Here is a 16,349-nt window from a genome sequence, read left to right on the forward strand (position 1 = left end):
CCGGGAAAGTGCCTCTCCCATGACGAAAAAATGACGAACGCGTACATTGAGACGGCAGCCCTTGCCGATGAAGGATAACATTATCATCGAGCTTAAACTTGAATCGGACTGCACTCATTGATAGGTGAGAAGTTTGCCCCTGTTTCTTGGTGGAATGTTCATGGGCAAAATTTGCAAAGTTATTAACTAACCATGGTAGAATAAACTCTTTGAGTTTTAGGTCCTTCATGATTGATCTCTAATGTTCAGCAATAATACCATTGCATATTTCTTGAAAGCAAGGATGCTTTCTAGTTCTTGAAGGACTGTTTAGGTGGATTTGCATGGATTTGATCATCTTTAGAAATTTTTTCCCTCTTATTACTCAACCCATAAACCTAATGTCATAAAGTCATAAACCATCATCCTTTTTCAGTTAACACCAAGTTGCGAAAACCTTATTATCAACTGTATGTTGGGCACCAAACCGATTGAATGTTTTAGCAAAAATGCCTTTCAGAGCCAACTCACTATGTATGGGCCATGTTGCACTTTCAACGCCAATAATGTGTAAGTCTAGTCTAAAAGATACTGAAAGGAGAAATTTTTTTATAAAAGAATTCAATTTCATTGATCATGCAGTTATAGCAAGCGCTCATATTCGACTCGTTATGCTGGTAGCAATATGGGTCTTATAGTGATTTTGAACACCAGCCAAAGCGATGATACCGGATCCCTGTTGAACATGGATGGTTATGCTGTTCTTGTACATGCCCCAAATAAATTTCCCGACACATCATCTGGTGGCATTTTGGAAGTTTTTCCCAGTACGAATGAAGAATCGTATTTGGCGGTGAGGGCTCGTGTGACAGACAGTGATCCGGATTTAAGGACATTTACTGCATCTCATGTAAGTATGAAAAGGCAAATAATAGACAATAGATGAAAGTATAAACATTATTTTTTTCTTTTTATATTTCTAGCGTAAATGTTATTTCGACAATGAATCCCCTTATCCTCAAGTGCTTGTGAACAACCGATATTCCATGCAGAATTGCATTACCAGCTGTCGAGCCAAAAGTGTCATGGCTCTTTGCAATTGTATACCATTCTATATGCCATTGGCTTTAATCGAAGGGGCCAAAGGGATCCCATTTTGTACTCTTAGTAATATTGAGTGCATTCAGCAGTACAGATGTAAGTCCAAATGTTCTACACAGGTTGTCAATGTTTCTGATTCTGATTCTGCCAAGTGCAGTTGGTATTGAAATATTCACTTCATGCTGTAATGCCTTGAAATAGGAAGGGCCTTGTAGGGGCTCAGAAGCAAAATCGGGAGATAGGTTTATATGGGAGCTGTATCAAGCTATTAATCGATTCAAACCATATAGGACACGTATGTTGAAGGTCACAAGAGAAACTGTTGTGCAAAATTTCAGACAAATCCGATGAGAATTGCACCCTCTAGAGGCTCAAGAAGTCAAGACTCAAGATCGGTTTATATGGCAGCTATATCAAAACATGGGCCGATTTGAAACATACTTAGCGCAGTTATTGGAAGTGATACCAAAACACCACATGCAAAATTGCAGTCAAATCGGACCTGAATTGCGCCCGCTTGAGGCTCAAGAAGTCAAGACCCCAGATCGGTTTATATGGCAGCTATATCAAAATAAGGACCGATTTAGCCAATTTACAATACCAACCGACCTACACTAATGAAAAGTATTTGTGCAAAATTTCAATCGGCTAGCTTTACTCCTTCGAAAGTTAGAGTGCTTTCGACAGCCAGACGGAGAGACGGAAGGGCGGAGGACAGACCGACGGACATGGCTATATCGACTTAAAATGACATGACGATCAAGAATATATATACTTTATGGAGTCTCAGACGCATATTTCGAGGTGTTACAAACAGAATGACGAAATAAGTATACCCCCATCCTATGGTGGAGGGTCAAATTGTGTTTGTTTATTTGTGTGTTCCTCATAGAAACATCTGAACCAATTTTCTTGAAATTTTCACTGATGGTACATAATGATCCCGTGTTGAAAAAAGGGAACTACATCTTTTGATATCTGAAGGGGGAGCGGACCCTCACCCTAATTTTAAGAAACGCCACATCTCGTAGATGGGTGGTGGGATTTAAGCGAAATTTGGTGCACTTTCTTATAGTAACCTACAAACAAAAATTTGGTACTCAAATTTGGGATGGGGTACCTAGGGGGGGGGGGGGGGGGGGGGGGTGGGTGTCCCAGCCCAAAACCTACCAAGTATATATATATATACCAATCACGACAATATGGGACTCAAATGAAAGGTACTTAAGATTAGAAAACGTATCTGATATCCAATTGTCGGACCAAGTGTTGGGGGGACCACCCCAACCCCAAACACCTCTAAATCGGACATATTTACCAACCATGGCAATATGGGACTCAAATGAAAGGTGTTTGCGAGTAAAATACGAATCTGATATCCAAATTTAGGACAAAGTTTCTATGGGAAAATAAATATTCCAAGGAAGATGTTGTTCCATATAAAATTAAAGAGGGCGCAGCGGAGCGGGCCCGGTCCAGCTAGTAAATTATAAAGGTTGATTTTTATGCTATTATCCATTGCGCAACACTGGTTTTAACAGCTTACGCACGTTTCGCGTTTTATTTCACTGTCAAACATCTTCAGTTTGGTCTATAATTTTACCATGAATCATCTTACAAACGAACAATGCTTGAAAATTATTTTATTTTTACTATCAAAATGCGTGCTATGTTAAGAAAGTTCATCGCGCTCTCCTTCCATTTCATCGACTAAGCTCATTTTTGGCTCAATGGGTACGTAAATAAGCAGAATTGACGGTTTTGGAGTAAAGATCAGCCAGAAGCATTGCAAGAGCTACCAATGCATCCAGAAAAAGTCACAGTTTGGTGCGGTTTATGGGCTGCTGGCATCATTGGACCGTACTTCTTCAAAGATGATGCGATCCGTAACATAACTGAGAATGGTGAGCGCTACTGTGAGATGATATCCAACTTTTTTTTGACCAAAATGACATTTGGTTTCAACAAGACGAAGCTACATGCCACACAGCTCGCCTAACAATGGACTTATTGAGAGGCGAGTTCAGTGAACATTTTATTTCACGTTCGGGACCGGTAAATTGGCCGGTTTGATGCGGTTTATGGGCTGGTGGCATCATTGGTCCGTACTTCTCCAAAGATAATGCGATTCGTAACGGCTCTATGAATGATGAGCGCTACCGTGAGATGATATCCAACTTTTTTTTTGACTAAAATACAAGAGCTGATTGAAGCATATATTCGTGAGATACCGACCGAAATTTTGGAAAGAGTATACCAAAATTGGACTAAGCGGATGGACCATTGAGGCGCGGGGTGTCAGTGACAGAGAGAAAAGGCAAGTTATATTCGCTTTAATATACTTTATTTTCGAGAATAGGTGCTTTAACTAGATGCTACAGAATCAGGCTTAAATTCTAATCGGAGATCAGAGGCCTGGCTATGTACACGGTAGGTTAGTGATTCTCCCAGTGCGAGTGTGTGAGGATAAATCACGTAGTGCGGGCGGCGCAAGTGTAAGTTCGCGGGCTCAGCGGCTCTTGCGTTCGTAAGCCTAAAGCGTGGTGCTGGCTATGATTATCTCGGAGACGTGGTTCACGCCGTGAATACAACACTAAATTATGGGGTGATGGTCGTGGACGGAAGGCACATGGGAGAATTGGCGGGCTCAGCGGCTCTTATGTCGGTTCACTCACGGCATGAATACGGCACTAAATCACGGGGTGATAATCGTGGACATGAAGCACGTGGGAGTGTTCGCTGGCTCAGCGACTCTTATGTCTGAAGGACAAAGGCGAGGTGCTGGCTATGTTGGTTTCGGATACGGGGTTCACTCACGGCCGTGAATACGGCATTAAATCACGGGATGATGGCATTAGACAGAAAGCACGTGATTGTTTTCGCGGGCTCAGACGAGGTGCTGGCTATGTTGGTTTCGGAGACGTCGTTCACATCACGGGGTGATGGCCTTAGACAGAAAGCACGTGGTTGTATTCGCGGATTCAGCGGCTCTTATGTCTGAAGGACAAAGGCGAGGTGTTGGCTACGTTTCAGAGACGTGATACCCTTACGGCACGAATTTGGTATAAAATCATGGAGTGATGATCGCGGATGGAAAGCAAGTGGTCGTATTCGTGGCTTCTGCGGCTCTTATGTCTGAGGAACAAAGGCGAGATGCTATATAGGCCATCTTCGAACTCAATCTGCTTATGGACAAAAAAAAAAAAAGGATCTGTGCAAAGTTGCAGCTCAATATCTCTATTTTTAAAGACTGTAGCGTGACAGACAGACGGACGGACATGTTTATATCGTCTTAGATTTTTACGACTATCAATAATATATATACCTTATAGGGTCGGAAATGCATACTTCGATGTGCTTGAAATTTTGCACAGATACTTTCGTTGGGGATTGCAAATGGGCCATATCGGTTCAGATTTAAATATAGCTGCCATATAAACTGACCTCCCGATTTGACTTCTTGAGTCCATGGAAGCCACAATTTTTGTCCAATTTTGCTGAAATTTTGCACATAGTATGACTTCCAACCACGGAGCCAAGTACGGTCCAAATCGGTCTATGACCTGATATAGCTCCCATATAAACCGATCTGCCGATTTGACTTCGTGAGCCCCTGATCCCCTGGAAGCCGCAATTTTTGTCCGATTTGGCTGAAATTTTGAACATAGTGTTCTATTTTGACTTCCAAAAACTATGCCAAGTATGGTCAAAATGGGTCAAGAACCTGATATAGCTCCCATATTAACCGATCTCCCGATTTGACTTCTTGAGCACATGAAAGCCACAATTTTTGTCCGATTTTGCACATAGTGTTCAGTTATGACTTTAAACATCTGTGCCAAGTATGGTCAAAATCGGTCAAGAACCTGATATAGCTCCCATATAAACCGATCTGAAGATTTGACTTCGTGAGCCCCTGATCCCCTGCAAGCCGCAATTTTTTTCGGATTGGGTGAAATTTTGAACATAGTGTTCTATTTTGATTTCCAAAAACTGTGCCAAGTATGGTCAAAATCGTTCAAGAACCTGATATAGCTCCCATATTAACCGATCTCCCGATTTGACTTCTTGAGCCCATGAAAGCCACAATTTTTGTCCGATTTGGCTGAAATTTTGCACATACTGTTCTGTTAAGACTTCCAAAAACTGTGCCAAGTATGATCAAAATCGGTCAAGAACCTGATATAGCTCCCATATAAACCGATCTCCCGATTTGACTTCTTGAGCCCATGAAAGCCACAATTTTTGTCCGATTTTGCACATAGTGTTCAGTTATGACTTTAAACATCTGTGCCAAGTATGGTCAAAATCGGTCAAGAACCTGATATAGCTCCCATATAAACCGATCTGAAGATTTGACTTCGTGAGCCCCTGATCCCCTGCAAGCCGCAATTTTTTTCGGATTGGGTGAAATTTTGAACATAGTGTTCTATTTTGATTTCCAAAAACTGTGCCAAGTATGGTCAAAATCGTTCAAGAACCTGATATAGCTCCCATATTAACCGATCTCCCGATTTGACTTCTTGAGCCCATGAAAGCCACAATTTTTGTCCGATTTGGCTGAAATTTTGCACATACTGTTCTGTTAAGACTTCCAAAAACTGTGCCAAGTATGATCAAAATCGGTCAAGAACCTGATATAGCTCCCATATAAACCGATCTCCCGATTTGACTTCTTGAGCCCATGAAAGCCACAATTTTTGTCCGATTTTGCACATAGTGTTCAGTTATGACTTTAAACATCTGTGCCAAGTATGGTCAAAATCGGTCAAGAACCTGATATAGCTCCCATATAAACCGATCTGAAGATTTGACTTCGTGAGCCCCTGATCCCCTGCAAGCCGCAATTTTTTTCGGATTGGGTGAAATTTTGAACATAGTGTTCTATTTTGATTTCCAAAAACTGTGCCAAGTATGGTCAAAATCGTTCAAGAACCTGATATAGCTCCCATATTAACCGATCTCCCGATTTGACTTCTTGAGCCCATGAAAGCCACAATTTTTGTCCGATTTGGCTGAAATTTTGCACATACTGTTCTGTTAAGACTTCCAAAAACTGTGCCAAGTATGATCAAAATCGGTCAAGAACCTGATATAGCTCCCATATAAACCGATCTCCCGATTTGACTTCTTGAGCCCATGAAAGCCACAATTTTTGTCCGATTTTGCACATAGTGTTCAGTTATGACTTTAAACATCTGTGCCAAGTATGGTCAAAATCGGTCAAGAACCTGATATAGCTCCCATATAAATTGATCTCCCGATTTGACTTCTTGAGCCCATGAAAGCCTCAATTTTTATCCAATTAGGCTGAAATTTGATTTCCAAAAACTGTGCCAAGTATGGTCAAAATCGTTCAAGAACCTGATATAGCTCCCATATTAACCGATCTCTCGATTTGATTTCCTGAGCCCCTGGAAGCCGCAATTTTTGTCCGATTTGGCTGAAATTTTGCACATACTGTTCTGTTAAGACTTCCAAAAACTGTGCCAAGTATGGTCAAAATCGGTCAAGAACCTAATATAGCTCCCATATAAACCGATCTTCCGATTTGACTTCTTGAGCCTCTGGAAGTCTCAATTTTCATCCGATTTGGCTGAAATGTTGTACGTGGTGTTCTTTTATGACTCCCAACAACTGTGCCAAGTACGGTTCAAATCGGTCAAGAACATGATGTAGCTCCCATATAAACCGATCTATGGATTTGACTTCTTGAGCCCTTCCAAGCCGCGATTTTTATCCGATTCGGCCGAAGTTTTGCATATCATATAGTCTTCCGTTATGACTTTCAACAGCTATGACAAGTACGGTCCAATTTGGTCTAGATATAGCTTCCATATTTTAGCAGAATTCTTGGTGGTAGGTTCCCAAGATTCGGCCCGGCCGAACTTAGCACGCTTGGTTTTATGTTTTTCTCGTAAGACAAAAATAATATTTTTTTTTTCAAGCTATTTTAAGATGTCTCCCCCACAAAGGTGATATAAATTAAATATTCATATCTCGCAGTAAGGATACAAAGAAGTCTGTATTACTATAATTGCCTGCAGACAGATGCCAAAAAAATTAAATATTCCATTCTGTCTGTGTCTGTTTGGTTCACAGGAATTATTTCAGATTCACACAAATATTATATTCAATATGTATTTTTGTTTTATAATATAGAATGCCCGTTTGTTGAACATCTATAAAATTTTATGTCCATTTTTATCCCCTACTCCCACCTTTGCCACCCAATTCTAATGGAGCCATTTAAAATGTTCCACTTTCCGCTATGCGTTATGAGTCCCTGGGCACAGGGAACAACATTTTAAATGTGCTGGGAGAATTGAGAATTCAATAGCATGGCCATCTTAAGAAAATCAATGAAGCCTTTTTTGGGACATATAGGAAGCATGGTCTAAGCCTAACCCTAACCCTAATCCTTTTTATGAAGATGATGTTTTTTTTTTCCAAAAAAAAAAAAAACGTTTGTGTGCCGTTTGCTGGTAATTGGAAGATGAGAACATGGCATCCATTTGTAATGTCATCTTGCCACACATGCCAGTAATTATACATCGTTTGTCCAAGTGACGATGTTAAAAGTCTACTGGGTGTGGGAGTTGGTGGTGTAGGATGATGGTGACACTTGAACCATAGAATGTCACCATCTGCCTGAATGTCTTCATTTAAAAATGAATTTTTAAACAAGCTTCAGTGAGATTCTCCTAACAGACACTCACTCCTACCCTTAAGAGTATTAAAATCTTTAAGAATATTTGATATGGAATGAAAGGGTTTAACAGTTTTGTTTAATCATTTTTTCATAAACTTTTACTTGAGCTCAAAGTGTTGGAATGTCTTCGGCAAATTTTAACTGTCGTCATTTATTTTTGGTACCTCATAAAAATAGTATCATTAAAAGTTTAACCATTTTTATAACCACCATCAAAGGATGGGGATTATACTAATCTAGTCATTGATCTGTGACTCCATATTGTATACACATATATTCTTGATCGTCTCGACATTCTGCGTCGATCTAGCCATGTCTGACCGTCTCATAGTATTGAAAAAAAAAAAACAAGTTGTAGTCCGATTCGGACCATAAATGAATGCTGAACATTGTAAAGGGTGATTTTTTTGAGGTTAGGATTTTCATGCATTAGTATTTGACAGATCACGTGGGATTTCAGACATGGTGTCAAAGAGAAAGATGCTCAGTATGCTTTGACATTTCATCATGAATAGACTTACTAACGAGCAACGCTTGCAAATCATTGAATTTTATTACCAAAATCAGTGTTCGGTTCGAAATGTGTTCATTCACCGTTCAGCGATGAGGCTCATTTCTGGTTGAATGGCTACGTAAATAAGCAAAATTGCCGCATTTGGAGTGAAGAGCAACCAGAAGCCGCTCAAGAACTGCCCATGCATCCCGAAAAATGCACTGCTTGGTGTGGTTTGTACGCTGGTGGAATCATTGGACCGTATTTTTTCAAAGATGCTGTTGGACGCAACGTTACGGTGAATGAACACATTTCGAACCGAACACTGATTTTGGTAATAAAATTCAATGATTTGCAAGCGTTGCTCGTTAGTAAGTCTATTCATGATGAAATGTCAAAGCATACTGAGTATCTTTCTCTTTGACACCATGTCTGAAATCCCACGTGATCTGTCAAATACTAATGCATGAAAATCCTAACCTCAAAAAAATCACCCTTTACAATAGAAGTCACTGTGTAATATTTCAGATCATTCGTATAAGAATTGCGCCTTGTAGGGGCTCAAGAAGCAAAATCGAGAGAAAAGTTTATATGGGAGCTGAATCAAGCTATTGATCGATTCCGACCATATTAGACACGTATGTTGAAAGTCATGAGAGAAGCCGTTGTTCAAAATTTCTGCCAAATCGGGTGAGAAATCCGCCCTCTAGAGGCTCAAGAAGTCAAAATCCCAGATCGGTTTATATGGCAGCTATATCAGTTTCTATACCGATTTACGCCATACTTAGCAAATTTATTGGAAGTCATAACAAAACATCTCATGCAAAATTTCAGCCAAATCGGATGAGAATTGCGCGCTCTATTGGCTCAAGAAGTCAAGACCCAAGATTGGTTCATATGGCAGCTATATCAGGTTATGGACCGATTTGGACCATACTTAGCGTAGTTGTTGGAAGTGCTACCAAAACACTACGTGCAAAATTTCAATAAAATCGGATAAGAATTGAGCCCTCTAGAGGCTCAAGAAGTCAAGACCCAAGATCGGTTTATATGGCAGCTATATCAAACCATGGACCGATTTAAACCATACTTGGCGTAGTTGTTGGAAGTGCTACCAAAACACTACGTGCAAAATTTCAATAAAATCGGATAAGAATTGCGCCCTCTAGAGGCTTAAGAAGTCAAGACCCAAGATCGGTTTATATGGCAGCTATATCAACCCATGGACCGATTTAAACCATACTTGGCGTTGTTGTTGGAAGTGCTACCAAAACACTAAGTGCAAAATTTCAATAAAATCGGATAAGAATTGCGCCCTCTAGAGTCTCAAGAAGTCAAGACCCAAGATCGGTTTATATGGCAGCTATATCAAAACATGGAGCGATATGGCCCATTTACAATGCCAACCGACCTACACTAATAAAAAGTATTTTTGCAAAATTTCAAGCGGCTAGCTTTGCTCCTTCGAAAGTTAGCGTGCTTGCGACAGACAGACGGACGGACATGGCTAGATCGACATAAAATGTCACGACGATCAAGAATTTATATACTTTATGGGGTCTTAGACGCATATTTCGAGGTGTTACAAACAAAACGAAATTAGTATACCCCATCCTATGGTGGAGGGTATAAAAATTGAGAACGGATAGAGATAACTCCTTGAATTTTTGAAATGGTTAAAGCTGAGTTGTTATCGAGATCATGTGAAAAATTTCAAGGCCCCACTTGGTCCGGGCGCCTCTTGGCAGGGGCCTAAAATTGGTCACCGCGGTATGTCGAAAAATTGTTCAGGCTGCCAAATCACCATTTGTGGTCCGATTTCCAAAAGATGAATCTTTTGCTGGACAGCGTTCAAAACTCCCAACAATAAAAAATCCGCTTGAGGTCTACAGTGGGTCTACTAGTTTTGGGGATATTCAACTTTTAATTTTTATTTTTTGAAATCTTGGCCGAGATTGGCTTCGTATTTTGCGATTTACGAAGACACTTGTGCTTCGATTTTCATGCATGATTTGGGTAGGTGACAAAATTAAACATGACTTTGCTACAAAGTCATCGATTTAAGGTTTTGGGCCAATAAAAGGCGCATTTATTGTTCGATTTTGCTGAAATTTGGGACAGTGAGTTGTGTTAGGCCACCCGACATGCTTCTTCCATTTGGTTCAAATCGGTCCAGATTTGGATATAGCTGCCAGATAGACCGATCCGCCGATTTAGGGTCTTAGGGCCATAAAAGCCACATTTATTATCCGATTGTGCTGAAATTTGGGACAGTGAGTTGTGTTAGGCCACTCGACATGCTTCTTCAACTTGGGCCAGATCGGTCCAGATTTAAATATAGCTGTCATATAGACCGATCTATAGATTTAAAATTTTGGGCCCCTACAGGCGCATTTATTGTCCGATGTCACCGAAATTTGGGACAGTGATTTAGGTTAAGCCCCTCGACTTATTTCTGCAATTTGGCCCAGATCGACCGATCTCTCGATTTAAGGTTTTAAGGCCATAAAAGCCGCATTTATTGTCCGATTTTGCCAAAATTTGGGACAGTAAGTTTTAGGCCCTTCGACATCGTTCTTCAATTTGGCCTAGATCGGTCCAGATTTGGATATAGCTGCCATATAGCCCGATCTCTCGATTTAAGACTTTGGGCCCATAAAAGGTGCATTTAGTGTCCGAGTGAGTTATGTTAAGCCCTTCGACATCCTTCTTTTTTATTTGGCCCAGATCGGTTCAGATTTGGATATAGCTGCCATATAGATCAATTTCTCGATTTACGGTCTAAAGCCCATAAAAGACGCATTTATTGTCCGATTTCGCCGAAATTGGGGATAGTGAGTTGTGTTATAGCTGCCATTCAGATCGATATCTCGATTTACGGTCTTGAGCCCATAAAAGGCGCATTATTGGACAATGAGTTGTGTTAGGCCCTTTGACATCTTTCTTCAATTTAGCTCGGATCGGGGCAGATTTGGATATAGCTGCCATATTTACCGATCTCTCGATTTCAGGTTTTGTGCTCATAAAAGGTGCCTTATAGTACAGTGCCTTATATTTATTGGACCCCACTCAATGTCGGTGGCGAATTTGAATGCATAAAGTATCCGATTATGACAAAAGGTGGTTGACATATATACCCGAGGTGATGGGTAGCCAAATTCGGCTAGGACGGACTTATGCCCTTTTACTTGCTCGAATTTCAAATATCTTTTGAAAAGTTAGGCAAATATTTTTACATTTTCCGAATTTGTATAAAGTTTCGTTAGGTTAACATGTGATCCCCCTCCTTAATCTTAAAACACACCAAAATATATAAGATTTCCTCAAGATTTGGGTTTTAAAGGAAATTTTGTGAAGTTATTACAAATGAAGTGGTTTAAATTAGTTTATAAACCTAAAATTTACGTCAATACTATTTCAAACTGTGGTTTCCTTTCAAGAATGTGAAATCAACTACTAGAAAATGTTCTACATTATCATTTATTTATAGTCAAATGGCGCAATGTACTCACTCATCGCGTTGAAATAATGGGCTTGGAACGGGAACACGAGGAAGCTCTTTTCTGTCCTGCCTGTCTGCCATCATGCGATGATATTCGCTATAGCATCTCCATGATGTCACTGCCAGTCGATCAGTTTTCATTTCTAGGGGGAGTAAGGTAAGTATTTCTACTGAACATGAGGGCTTATCCGTGTGGCAACTATAAATTGATTGATTCTTATTGTTGTTTGTTTCTAGCAGCGCACCTCAGTTGAAGGATAGCAATACACAAATATCGGTATTGCGCGTATTTTTCGGCGATACCACAGCACAGTTTTATAGACGTGTGCTTACCAATGCATGGTCAAAAGCATTTTGTAGGTCTATAGAAATATTAGATTTTTGAGCATCGTTTTTCCAACTGCTTCTTTTTCAACATTTAAGATTTTTTTAATGAATTTTTTTGTTTTTGTTTATCTAAAGTCTTTTAAACACCTTTGCACAATTTGCTTACTTAGATTTTTAGATATTTGCAGCAACATGCTATGAAGTATTTCACTTTAGCTCTAAAAAAAATTTCTTCATTACAGGTACAGTTGGCAACATTGTATCGATCTGTATGGGATTTTCATTGGTTGCTATCTTGGAGATGCTGTATTTCGTCTTGAAAAATTTCTTTGCGTCCTTGAAGACATATGTGAAGAAGAGTACATCGCGCTCAAAATGGAGAAGGGTTTCACGCTTAAGCACAGCAAACAGCAAACAGTTGTTAATTTGCCCATAAATTAACAAAAAAAAATATTCGAAATTCAAATGCAAAGATTTGATATCACACAACAACTCAAACTTTTAAAACTAAGAAATTATTAAAATTTGCGCTTTATTTGTGAAAATGTCTAATACGCTAGGAAAAAATGAAAAAAATGTACGCTTTATTTGTGACATAGTCTAATACGTTAGAAAAAAAAATTCACCTAAAAAATGTCTGTTTACTTTATAAAACATCACTACAAAAATGTTTAAATAAAAATATGTTCTCTGCAAGTGATGTAGCCTAAAAATATGTATATATGGTTAAAATAAAATTGTTTACACTTAAGCTTACTTGCATATATTTTTATACCTACCACCATAGAATGGGGATATACTAACTTAGTCATTCCGTTTGTAGCAACTCGAAATATTGACCCCATAAAGTATATATATTCTGGATCGTCTCGGCATTCTGATACGACCTAGCCATGTCTGTCCGTCTGTCTAGCGAAATCATGATAGCGATCTAACGCGTAAAGCTAGCCGCTTGAAATTTTGCACAGATACTTGATATTGCTGTAGGTCGTTGGGGATTGTAAATGGGTTATATCGGTTCAGATTTAGATATAGCTTCAATATAAACCGTTCTCCCGATTTGACTTCTTGAGCCCCTGGCAGCCGCAATCTTCATCCGATTTGGCTGAAATTTTGTATGTGGCCTTCTGTTACGACTTCGAAGAACTGTGTTAAGTATGGCTCAAATCGGTAAAAACATGATATAGCTCCCATATAAACCGATCTCCCTATTTGACTTCTTGGGCTCCTGGAAGCCACAAATTTCTTCCAATTTGGCTGAAATTTTGCACAAAGTGTTCTCTTACCACTTCCAAAAACAATGCAAAATACGGTCCAAAGCGGTCTATAACCTGATAATATAGCTCCCATATAAACCGATCTCCCTTTTTTACTTCTTGAGCCAGTGGAAGCCACAATTTGTGTCCTCTTTGGCTAAAATTTTGCACATAGTGTTCAGCAAAATTTATTTTGTATAATCCATGTAATAATCCATGGTGGTGGGTTCCCAAAATTTGGCCCGGCAGAACTTAGCACGCTTCTTCTTGTTTTTGTTGCGCAGCTCTGCAAAGGTCTGTTATCCCAGTTGGCACATCTTGGTCTTCTTATCTATTGTATAACAAGTAACAACGTGTTAAATTCGGCCAGGTTGAATCTTTTAAGCCCCCACCATGGTTTGTTAAACATATCAGCTAAGCTGAAGGCACATGTGTACTTAACGTACCAAACTTTCTGCAAAATCAGGCAAATTTAAAATGTCTAGGGGCCGTAGATGAGTAAGCGGATTATATGAGAGCTACATCAGGTTAAAGACTGATTTGGACCATATCTATCATGGATGTTGAAAGTCATAACAAAAGACTACGTTCCATATTTCAGTCAAATCGGACAACAATTGCTGTATCCAGGGACTCAAGATGTCAAATCGGGCAGCCGGTACAAGCAGGAGCTATATTAGGTTATGGACCGATTTGGACCGTACTTGGCACGGTTGTTGGAAGTCATAACAGAATACTATGTGCAAATTTCAGGCAAAATCGGATAACAATTGTGGTTTCCAGCGGCGCAAGATGTTAAATCGGGAGTTCAGTTTATATATAAACCGATATGGCCCTTTTGATATCCCCAACGACCTATATCAATAAGAAGTCCCTGTGCAAAATTTCTAGAGGATATATTTATTCGTTTGAGCGCTATTGTGATTCCGACAGACAGACGGACACGGCTAGAGCGACTTACAATGCCAAGATGATTCAGAATATATATACTTTATGGGGTCCCAGATCAATATTTTGAGGTGTTACCAACGGAATGGCTACGTTGATAAACCCCCATGCTGTGGTGGAGGGTATTAATAGATGAACAATATTTTCCATTGTTTTTATACCCACCACCATAGGATAGGGGGCAAATTCATTTAATCATTCCGTTTGCAACACATCGAAATATCAATTTCCGACCCTACAAAGTAAATATATTTCGGATCGTTGTAAAATTCTAAGACGATTTAACGATGTCCGTGTCTGTCCGTGTCTGTCCGTCAGTCTGTTGTAATCATTCTACAGGCTAAAAAATTGAGATATTGAGCTGAAATTTGGCACAGATATGTCTTTTTGATACACGATCGTTTAGTTCTTCAACGGGCCAAATCGGACCATATTTAGATATAGATGCCATAAAGACCTATCTCCCTATAAAGGTCTGTTTTCTCAGGTCTGGCACATCTTGTATAATAAGTACAAAAGTATTAAGTTCGGCCGGGCTGAATCTATAGCCCCCATATAGACCGATCCGCCAATTTCAGGTCTTGGGCCCAGTTCGGTCCAGACATGGATATAGCTGCCATATAGACCGCCGATTCAAGGTATTAGACCCATAAAAACCATATTTATTATCCGATTTTGCTGAAATTTGGGACAGTGAGTTGTGTTAGGCCCTTCGACATCCCTATGCAATTTAGCGCAGATCGGTTCAGAGTTTGATATAGCTGCCATATAGACTGATCTCTCGATTTAAGGTCTTGGGCCCATAAAAGGCGCATTTATTGTCCAATGTCGCCAAAATTTGGGACAGTGAGTCAATTCTTCATCAATTTGGCCCAGACCGGTACAGATTTGGATATAGCTGCCATATAGACCGATCTCTCGATTTAAGGTTTTGGGGCCATAAAATGCGCATTTATTGTCCGATGTCACCGAAATTTGGGACAGTGAGTTAAAATAAGCCCCTTGGCATACTTCTGCAATATGACACAAATCGGTTCAGATTTGGATATAGCTGCCATATAGACCGATCTCTCGGTTTTAGGTTTTGGGGCCACAAAGGGCGCATTTATTGTCCGATGTCGCCGAAATTTGGGACAGTGAGTTCTGTTAGGCCCTTTGACATCCTTCTTCAATTTGGCTCAGATCGGTCCAGATTTGGATATAGCTGCCATATAGACCGATCTCTCGATTTAATGCTTTAGGCCCATAAAAGGCGCATTTATTGTCCGATGTTGCCGAAATTTGGGACAAAGAGTTAAGTTAAGCCCCTCCACATATTTCTACAATTTGGTCTAGATCGATCAAGATTTCCATATAGCTGCCATATAGACCGATATCTCGATTTAAAGTCTTGGCCCCATTAAAAGACGCATTTTAAATCCGATTTCACTGGAATTTGACACAGTGACTTATGTCCGTTATAGGTGCTATGGGGCATAAGGTATGCATTTTTCACCGGATTTTGACTTAAGGTGGTTTACATATATACCCGAGGTGGTGGGTATCCAAAGTTTGGCGGCGTCATTAATGCTATCGACCTGGTCGCAGAAAATTTTGCCAGAAGTCACATTTTGCCGCTCTGGTCAACTTATTGTATTCCTTGAGACGTGTCTAATACACATCCCAATAAACTTCCGCTGTTTTACAAAGTGCTGTAAGTTTGTCAGAGTCTGTTGACTTTAATGATCGACCCAAGTATTTTTGACTAGGCGACAGTTTCTCCTACGACTTCCGACGAATGCAAACCTGAGCCAATCTGTATCGGCACCCTTTTGTTAGACGTAGAGTTTGTCCGGAAATGTCTACATATTCTCCGACTTTTGAATGTTCCATATTGTTATAGGCGCAAATCTTTTGTAGCCAAGAGATGTATCTTCCACGAAACTTTAAAGAAAAGCCTCAGCACAAATCCTTTATGAACTTTTGCAGCTCCATACTTTCGGCAGTATTCATAAAACCTAATAAAACCTTAACAAAGGTTTGTTTGACATT

At 39.8% G+C, this 16,349-nt stretch overlaps 1 protein-coding gene across 1 annotated transcript in view; it reads left to right on the forward strand.

Moving 5' to 3' along the window:
- Positions 1–12,593, forward strand: part of LOC106082957 (pickpocket protein 28) — a 28,049-nt gene extending 15,456 nt beyond the window's left edge. The window contains exons 4-9 of the mRNA XM_013245725.2: positions 416–549; positions 622–889; positions 963–1,176; positions 11,776–11,944; positions 12,028–12,143; positions 12,357–12,593. Coding sequence (XP_013101179.2) covers positions 416–549; positions 622–889; positions 963–1,176; positions 11,776–11,944; positions 12,028–12,143; positions 12,357–12,550 — 1,095 coding nt within the window. The 3' untranslated portion in view covers positions 12,551–12,593. The remainder of the gene's footprint in view (positions 1–415; positions 550–621; positions 890–962; positions 1,177–11,775; positions 11,945–12,027; positions 12,144–12,356) is intronic.
- The last annotated feature ends 3,756 nt before the right edge of the window (positions 12,594–16,349 follow it).

Source organism: Stomoxys calcitrans, chromosome 2, assembly GCF_963082655.1.
Source record: "Stomoxys calcitrans chromosome 2, idStoCalc2.1, whole genome shotgun sequence".
NCBI lineage: Eukaryota > Metazoa > Arthropoda > Insecta > Diptera > Muscidae > Stomoxys > Stomoxys calcitrans.